Raw genomic sequence first — 8,325 nt, forward strand, 5'->3', positions numbered from 1 at the left:
CTGGAGAACATTTAATACTTCCTGAGAAATAAAATTGATTGTTAAGCAGCATGAACACAAAAACATGTTATACAGAAGGACCATCTAAAGGTCTTTTGTGAACTGTTTGCAATATTAATATTCTCTCTCACAAAACACACTGTAATCAACTTAAACTACATACATAATAATTATAAACACAACACAATTGAACTAGGCCTATCTACTAACTAAATAATGTAAGAAAAGTTACATAAACTAGTTTCTCACTAACCTTGGTATTACCATCCTTCAGGTGCTTTTCACTCTGCTGTTCTCCACCATGGAACCTTTTGGCCCATTCTTCCCCCTGAGTGGTCTGCCTGGGAGGCAGCATCATCATAACCTCAGCTGTTTGATACCTGTCTTGAGGTATCTGACTCATGGGGGGCGGAAGAGCGTTGTTGCTGCTAGTGCCTGACCAGCTGTTTGTGGAGGGTACAAGGCACTCGACATCTGCATTGCGGCCTCGAGGCCAGCGCTGCTTGACACCCATAGAGAACCACCGCTGGCTATTTCTGAGTGGGCCTCCTATGAAATTCTGCTTTTTACCTAGAGGTAATGGAGGTGGAGGGGGCTTAAACTGAAACTCAAGACTGGGAGGAGGGCCTCCATATAGGCTAGTTAACGACACAGGGCCTGGTAGAAACTCGGAAAGGGAATGTGTAGACCCTGGATGATTAGGATTGTGGCTATTTTGGGTGAGGTTTGTTTGGGTGGGGTCTACAGTAGGAGGGTAATCCCATGGACAGCTGGGGAGATGACCCCCAGGATTGTTTCCCTGGGCAACGGGGAAATCCCTATCTGCTCTCTCCTCAGGGGGGGATGCGTTTCCGATCCCACTGTCTCCATTGCTGCTAGCGCTGCCGTTGTTGCTAGCAATGCCATTCTGCTTGGTGTGTTGGTGTGCTTCCCTGTCCAGCCTGGCCCTAAGCCTTTCCACGGACTCCCCCATGTCACTGTACAGGACTGACACAAAATGGAGAACTGAGGGGGGTATTTGGGGAAACTCCAGGCAGCATAAGGCGTCTGGGTCTGGGGTGCAGTCAAAGCCAAAGCGCCCAGCGATGCCCTGGTGTACACCATGGTGACACAGCTCAGGGTCAATAAAGAAGACGTGACAAGAGGTCCTCAGAGGACCATGTTCTATAACATGCCCATTGGTGATGTGCGCAGTGGTGACCAGGCAAAAGAAGCGCCTGTCTTCCGCACACAATGCCCCCAAGACGAGGTTCTCAGCAGGGAAGGCAGCCAGGACGGCTCCTGCATCGTCACAGAGTCGAATGCAGTCAAACATGATCTTCATCATTACCAGAGTGTGGGTCTCCTGCTCAGTTGCCAAATGCCTTATACACCCACGTATTGCCTGCAAACAATCATCTTCTGAACCGGTGGTGGTCAAGGCCAGTTCAGTGGAGCCAAGGTATCCGACCACCATGGACATGTTTAGAATACTCCAATCGGGATTAACATCATCTTGGTCAGTGAAAACCAAGTCTGTGTCCACAACTTTAGCAGTTTCCTCCTCAGACAGGAAATCAGGTTGAGTTTTGGAGCTCCACTGTTGTGTCCAGTGGGAGAAGTCAGGCTCGGAGACAGGCCTCTGTTTGGCTGGAGTATTTTTTCCTGAGCTACATGGGGAGTGACCAGAGTGGTCTGAAACGGTGCGAAACACTCCTACCTTCTGAAAAAGCCCCTTCCCCTCTGCTCCAAAGACGCCAAAATCAGGGGAGCAGGAGTCCACCAGGGGCCCGCCCCTGGAATGCACAACCAACTGCAAGGGTCCTTTACAAGTGCCAATCAACTGCACCACGGCCTCGTGGGATGCCTTTGACACATCAGTTCCATTGACGCTCATGATGCAATCCCCCTGCTTCAGGCCCACCTGGTCTGCAGGGCTACCCTCCAGAATGCCACTCAAGAGGCATGGGCCTTGTCCTGAGAGGGTGAAACCATAACCCACACGCCCGCGAACTATCTCAAACCCTCTGAGCTCACTCAGAGGGTTTAATTCCAGACGCCTCCGTGCCCCTTCAGTTTGTCCCAGAATCCTCATATTTGCTGTGGGCGTTTTTCTAATGCCGGGCGTGGGAGAGGAATGGTTACACTCAAGTGTTATGTGCTTAGTGCCAACACAGAGGTGTTGTTGCCATCTTGCACTCACAAACTAAAAGGAGAATAAAGACAGAGAGAGAAACAGTTCAGCAAATTGATGGAGGTTGCAGTGATTCAAATAATGATTACTACTACTATTTGAAAAAACTGTAACAAAAAACTGAAACTGTACCACTTAATGTAACAGTACAAAAATGACATTGCATCAACAGATATCTTAATCATACTAAATGTTATTTCCAGCTGCAACGTAAGAAAACTGCACACTAACATAGTTGCAATAATTAACCCTCTGTTACAACCCAAAATATATATATTTTTTTAAATACCCTATTTCATTCATGAGCATTGTTTGATAATTCAAACAAGAAGCCTCCTCTCCCAGTAGTGACCAATAGGTCCCAGGTCTGCTTCCCCCAAGACAGCGCAAGCTGGCAGCCTACGAGTTCAAAGCTCGGGCTCTCAAGCAGCTCGATCGAGCGCGGTTTCGATTGAGGTCTTGAACACTTTTTTCAATGTGAAATATTTACATACAGTAAACGGGGAACACAATAACAAATAAGATGTAGTTGCCGACAAAATATATCTATATATATATATATATATTTTTTTTTTTACATTTGCACGAGTTTTCAAAATAAAGTAAGACCTAATACCCTAGGCTCTCAATGTTCAGGCGAAGATACACAATGTTGGTCTAAAATTACCGTATTCAAGCTCCATGAGGTCAGTTCTAGGCTGCAGATAACTTCACTAGTGCCCGCGTTGTTACAAATCCACACATGTGCAATTCAGCGCATCATAATAATTTATTTGTTTCCAAAAGTTTCCCTCCCGCAATTCTGCTACTCCATATGCCAGAGAAAAGCACCACCCGCCCCCATTCATTGTAGGAATTACAAAGCGTCTTTCATAGTAACCATGACACCATAGCGTCTGCAGAGCACGTGATATCTTTCATTCGCCAATCGCCCTGTCTGTCATATTCAATATTCAAATATTTGCAATGATCCTATTGGCTCTAATATCCTGAAACTGATAGTCAAATACTATATACACAACAATGTAGCCAAAAATGTAATAATGTTGTAATCAACGACTGATCCTGAATCTGGACAAGAGCACTTTCAAGAATATGTAATGTTGTAACACTGAGAATAATGAAAATCATGCAAGGACCACTAGATCACTATACAACAATAACTGCAAGTACATGTTTTTACCGCACACAAAGTGTATTTACCTAAATTCTAAGCATGGCCTCGCAGTTCACGTGGTGAAACAATGTCCTGAGCCACGCACGGTTTGTAAACAAATATGCCTTGCGGTCAAAGGGCTGCAACGGTCGCTAGGGCAGTCAGTCAGTCACATGGGTTTATTACACGTGTACACACCCAAATAGACAAACACAGCAGCAACAGTGAATGGAAATAATAGTGTCCGACATAGACTAGTAAAAAAAAAGTGTATTTATAACAGTGGTGTCTTCTGGCTCTTAGCCCATAGTACAATGCCCTGAAAATGTGTGATGTTTCTTCCTATTTAATTTCTCCCAATACTCTTTAAGAACAGTTAATTATTCAATCAGATGTTGTTTGAAGTGAGTGCATTTAACTGTCCAATCACATTACCAACATTCCAGTGTCTAAACCACCTCCTGCATTTGTCTATTTTTGATGAATTTGTGATGTGTTTTTGCCCAATCACTACCATACAACAACAAATACCATATGCTAGTGCAAAACAAAAAGATGAAAGCCCTGTGCACAGCCATGCAACATATTGGTGTTGATTCCAACATTAATAACTCAGTATCCAAAAATAGCTTAGAGAAATCGCACACTAATTTCATATTGTGCAAATCGTAATTAACAACGCCTTTCAGGTCAAATACAGTATGCTATTGCAGCTTTTAGTCATATATATATATATATATAGTCACTTCCCGGTGACTGGGAAGGCCACTGAAGAACACTGAACTCATTGTCATGTTCATGAAACCAGTTTGGGACGACTTTTGCTTTGTGACATGCTTTGCTTTTGAGACAATACTCAAATAGGCTGTGGCATTCAAGTGATGATTGATTGGTATTAAAGGGCCCAAAGTGTGCCAAGAAAACATTCCCCACACCATTACACCACCTCCACCACGAGAAGGTGTACAGGTGTTCCTAATAAAGTGTTCAGTGAGTGTATATATATTGTACACTATATATATATATATATATATATATATATATATATATATATATATATATATATATATATATATATATATATATATATATATATATATAATTATATAATTGTACTGTATTACTTTTACTATGATAACAGAGAAATTACAGGCAAAATGACAACAGAAAAAATCGTTTTATTTCAGTCCTACAATTTAAGTATAGTTGGAGGATGCATAAACCACATGCAACAAATCCTTGATACAACAGCAAATGTCCATGACTTTTGTGGTCAAGATATAGAGATTCTGTGCGTGAATTGTTGTGTCCAAATCTGTCCTCCTGCAGGATGTCATTTTCTTCACCTCCAGAGATAAGTAGTACAAGCCTATGGTAAAGTAACTTTGGCCACAGTGGTTTGTAGATAGATACCTCTCAGATTTCTCAGTGCACAGTAGAACTAAATGAGAAACTTAAGCGTGTATCCAGCCTAAGACAGGGCCATCTGTCCTGACCTGTAATCTTCACCCCTCTCCTTCAAACTGTCACCCTGACCTCTTAATCCATCACAGTAATCATTCAATGGCCATGCTAGAAAGGATCATCTACATCATCAGAACTGTTGCCTGAGCACATGACATTTTCCTTCTATATCTGGGGTTCAGATTAGTGTTACCATTAGGCATGAGAGTTAGATTGTTTGCAGTTAAACTGGTATTTGAGGTTAAAAAGGGCTGTAGTCCAGCCTTTCTAGCATAGCCAGATAGTGATCACTGTCCCTAACACATGACAGCCCTCTGAGCCCTCACCCCTGCCCTGGCTCTTTGACCCCTGCCTGTGCCCAGGTAGGAGGCTGGGATGCTGGAGGCTGAATCATCTTCTCCAGCAGGTTCATCATGCGCTCCTGAAGCTGCAGGCTCTGCACCTGCAGGAAGTTCTGTTGATGCATGACCCGCCGCACCTCCCGACACGTCTCCTCCACTGCCCGGCTCACCTTCTTCTGCTCCTGCAGCATGGCTTCCATCACTTTCAGCTTCCTCCGCTTCTGGGACATGCGCTGAGTCTGAACACTCTTCCTCTTCGCTGGTGGTGGATGGTCACTGGACAGAGAGAGCGATGTTTATACTGGGAGACTAAGATTAAGACTAATGCATAATCATTCAACCATGCCAGAAATACTGTCACTAGATTTGATTGAATAGGTCTTCTAACATGATTAGGGGGTACAGTGGGAGTTCAGTGTATGTGTTAGTGTATGCCTACTTCATGGATAGATTACCACCTGAAACTATGAACCCAAGCCATGATTTGTCATGTTAATCACTTAGGAAAATACATTCAACGTCCCTGCCAATGACAATGGTGGATCTACAGGTACTTAACAGCTTGTCTTTGGACATTTATAAACCCTTTTATATGGCCCTGGCTTGCGAGAGTAGAGGTGTAAACTCCTCAGCTTCATCTCCCAGCCCTCCCCCTGCTCCCTCTCCCTCTCTCTCTCTCTCTCTCTCTCTCTCTCTGTATTGCTTTTAGGTTCAATATGGAGATGCCTAATGTGATGCCCATAGATGCCTGGAGTGATCTCTGTTACCTGGAGCCCAGAGACTGCCCACTGCCAGAGATGTCTGAGCCATCGAGCTCCTCCTTCATCTCCATCTCATCTGAGGAGCCTGTGTACTCAGGCAGGAAGCCCATGGGAGTGCTCTCTGGATGGGACAGCAATGCCTCTGTGTGGGAGGTGGAGGGGCCCGAGGACTGCTGGAATTCAAATGGGTTCATCTTTCCATTCTCTGCAGTCTTGGTGAGGATCTTCTCTATTGCTTTGTAGTATGGCCAGTCTGGTGTCCCACTGCTCTCATTGGTTGTACATTTTAATTTTCTGTAAAAAGAAGTTTAGAATCTCATATAGATGTGTTGATTCTAGAATAGAGAAAAGTAGAGTGTGTGTCCCTAGAGATGAGTGGCATGCAGTATTTTAAAAGTTTATATAATGAAGGTTTTTTTTATGTGTGCATATTCAAGATTTAAAAGGATCTTTATTTACCTTTTTCAATCAAAACGAACCCTAATGGAATAACAATGTTTCTTACACTTGCCTGTACTGGAAAGACATATTTGTGATTTTCATCTTAATCTCCTCCCTATGGCGCTGTTCTCCTGTCAGCTCAAAAAACCTCTTGGCCATAATCTCGTAGATTTTAGCATTCCTCTTGCTCTTCTTCAGCTCAGAGATGAACTCTTCCCACACGTACAGGAGCCCTTTCATCTCCGCGTCTGTCCAGTTTCGGGCCCTTCTGTGCTTTTCACCATGGCCCGCGACTAGGTAACTGAAAGTGTCCTCAGCAGCCATTTTGAAGGCACTCTCGTCCTGTGTAGGCTTTGTAAACAAAAATAGGAGAAGTACGTGTTTAGCTTGAAAGCCTTTTCTGCTCAAAGGTCTCTCTCGCCTCTGTAGTCAGTGGAATGTGGTTGCAAGCAGCCACACAGAACTGCCTCTGCCCTTCCCCCGAGCTTAGCTGAAAGAGAACTCAAAATGGGGCCTAGGGCAGGAGAGAGATCCGGTTAAAAGCTTTTAACGAGGGAAATTCGTCACTGTGATGTCAAGTTACCCTGGCAACCATGGAGGAGGCCCTTCGTTCTCCCTCCCTCCACTTCCTTTAACCACTCCCTCTCGCTCTCTTTCCCTGTCTCACTCCAGCAGCATGACAAAAAGCTTTTAGCTGAAAGGCACTGAGGTGGGCCAGAGATTACAGGGAAAGCAGATTTGAAATATGAGCCTCAGGGGAGGGAGCAAGCGAGGGAGCTGGTGTAATTTGTTTCCTTGGCAACAAGCCTTCAGACTGTGCACACAGCCAAACATTGCTACGTTTAAAAGCTTTTAATGATAGTCAGTTGGGAATATAAGGACTTTCTCAGGGTGTAGGAAACAGTAGGATCTTTTCACCTGAGGAAAAATGGCCAAAACAGAATCCAAAATGTTGACATAATACAATTGTGTTTAATATTGGGTATAATATTCAAGCAACATGGTATAAGAGTTAGTGCCTTTAGTGCCTTGTAATCACAGCCTCTGGCAATGCGAATCCTGCCAGTAGGTCACAGCTTTTGTTTGGACACTCCCCTCCCCCATTCCTTATCATGATGGCTTCTGTGTCTGTGTCTGTGTCTGTATCTGTGTCAGTGTATCTCTCCCTCTTTCTCTCTCTCCCTCTCTCCCTCTCTCCCCATCTCAAACCTTTATTTCTTAGCAATCTATACTGCTAAATTTAGAAACACTCAGGCCACTCTCCCTGGCATCTTGGCTACTCTCTCCCCTCTTCTCCATGTATGTCTCCCCTATACTTTTAAGAAACTGAGATTATAATGCCAGCTAATGCATCTGTGACTTAACTTCACTCCATCTTCATTAGTGCCACTAGTTTCTGTCACTCTGTCTTAACTCAGTTTGGACCTGATTAGACCTCCGATCCCATCTGCTCCACAGAAACTGACAGACGTTTTATCATGTCATACATTGGTATGTTCTTCCAATCCATCAAGTCTGTCTCCTAAACCAAATATCTGTGTTCATGGAAATGATTTGGAAATGATTTGATTTAGAAATTGATCGCTGAGTTCTGAAAATTGTGAAAATGTTACGCTCATGCAAAGTGCCAGACATACATGTACAGCAGTAGAGGGGCAACCTGCTTAAAATGTTCTTAGTTCGGACACTTCTTGGATTGTGAGGATTACGTTTCCAGTAAATTGATGCTTCCAGTGTAGTTTTCATTCACTTCATATTAACCTCGTACAAGTGTAAAAGAGGTGGTTAGGCCATGGAGGCATATGGCCCATTTTTTTAAATTGTGTGACTCATGGTAATTCATGCAAATTTGAAATAGCCGTCTTACAGACAGGGGCTATGATAATCAAATTATCTCTTGACTGAGTAGTTTGGCCCTGTCAAACAGATCAAAACCGAACCAAAAATTGGACTTAATTGGCCAGAAAGGGCTAGTCTGGTAATCCAAAC

General features: G+C 43.7%; 2 protein-coding genes across 2 annotated transcripts in view; both read right to left on the bottom strand.

Moving 5' to 3' along the window:
• LOC310806672 (regulator of G-protein signaling 12-like) overlaps positions 1 to 2,074 on the bottom strand; it is a gene marked incomplete at its 5' end in the record, with an annotated part of 30,122 nt that extends 28,048 nt beyond the window's left edge. Inside the window, one exon of the mRNA XM_083672862.1 lies at positions 254 to 2,074. Coding sequence (XP_083528988.1) covers positions 254 to 2,074 — 1,821 coding nt within the window. The remainder of the gene's footprint in view (positions 1 to 253) is intronic.
• A 2,477-nt stretch (positions 2,075 to 4,551) lies between these two features.
• msantd1 (Myb/SANT-like DNA-binding domain containing 1) lies at positions 4,552 to 6,674 on the bottom strand. Its single transcript, XM_083666276.1, has 3 exons — positions 6,401 to 6,674; positions 5,902 to 6,189; positions 4,552 to 5,410 (listed from the first exon to the last, which is right to left on the bottom strand). Exons 1-3 carry the CDS (start codon positions 6,658 to 6,660, stop codon positions 5,116 to 5,118), a joined length of 843 nt encoding a protein of 280 aa, XP_083522402.1. The 5' UTR covers positions 6,661 to 6,674; the 3' UTR covers positions 4,552 to 5,115.
• Between the last annotated feature and the right edge of the window lie 1,651 nt (positions 6,675 to 8,325).

The sequence above is a fragment of the Argentina silus genome (genome assembly GCF_951799395.1).
Source record: "Argentina silus genome assembly, chromosome: 1".
Taxonomy (NCBI): Eukaryota; Metazoa; Chordata; class Actinopteri; order Argentiniformes; family Argentinidae; genus Argentina; species Argentina silus.

Excerpts from the sequence above, each read along its gene's own strand:
- msantd1 (XM_083666276.1), bottom strand. The coding sequence starts at position 6,660 with ATGGCTGCTGAGGACACTTTCAGTTACCTAGTCGCGGGCCATGGTGAA. Across the intron at positions 6,190-6,400 it reads TCTTTCCAGTACAGGCAAGT|AAAATTAAAATGTACAACCA; the intron begins GTAAGAAACATT and ends TTCTTTTTACAG. Across the intron at positions 5,411-5,901 it reads GGGCAGTCTCTGGGCTCCAG|TGACCATCCACCACCAGCGA; the intron begins GTAACAGAGATC and ends CTCTCTGTCCAG.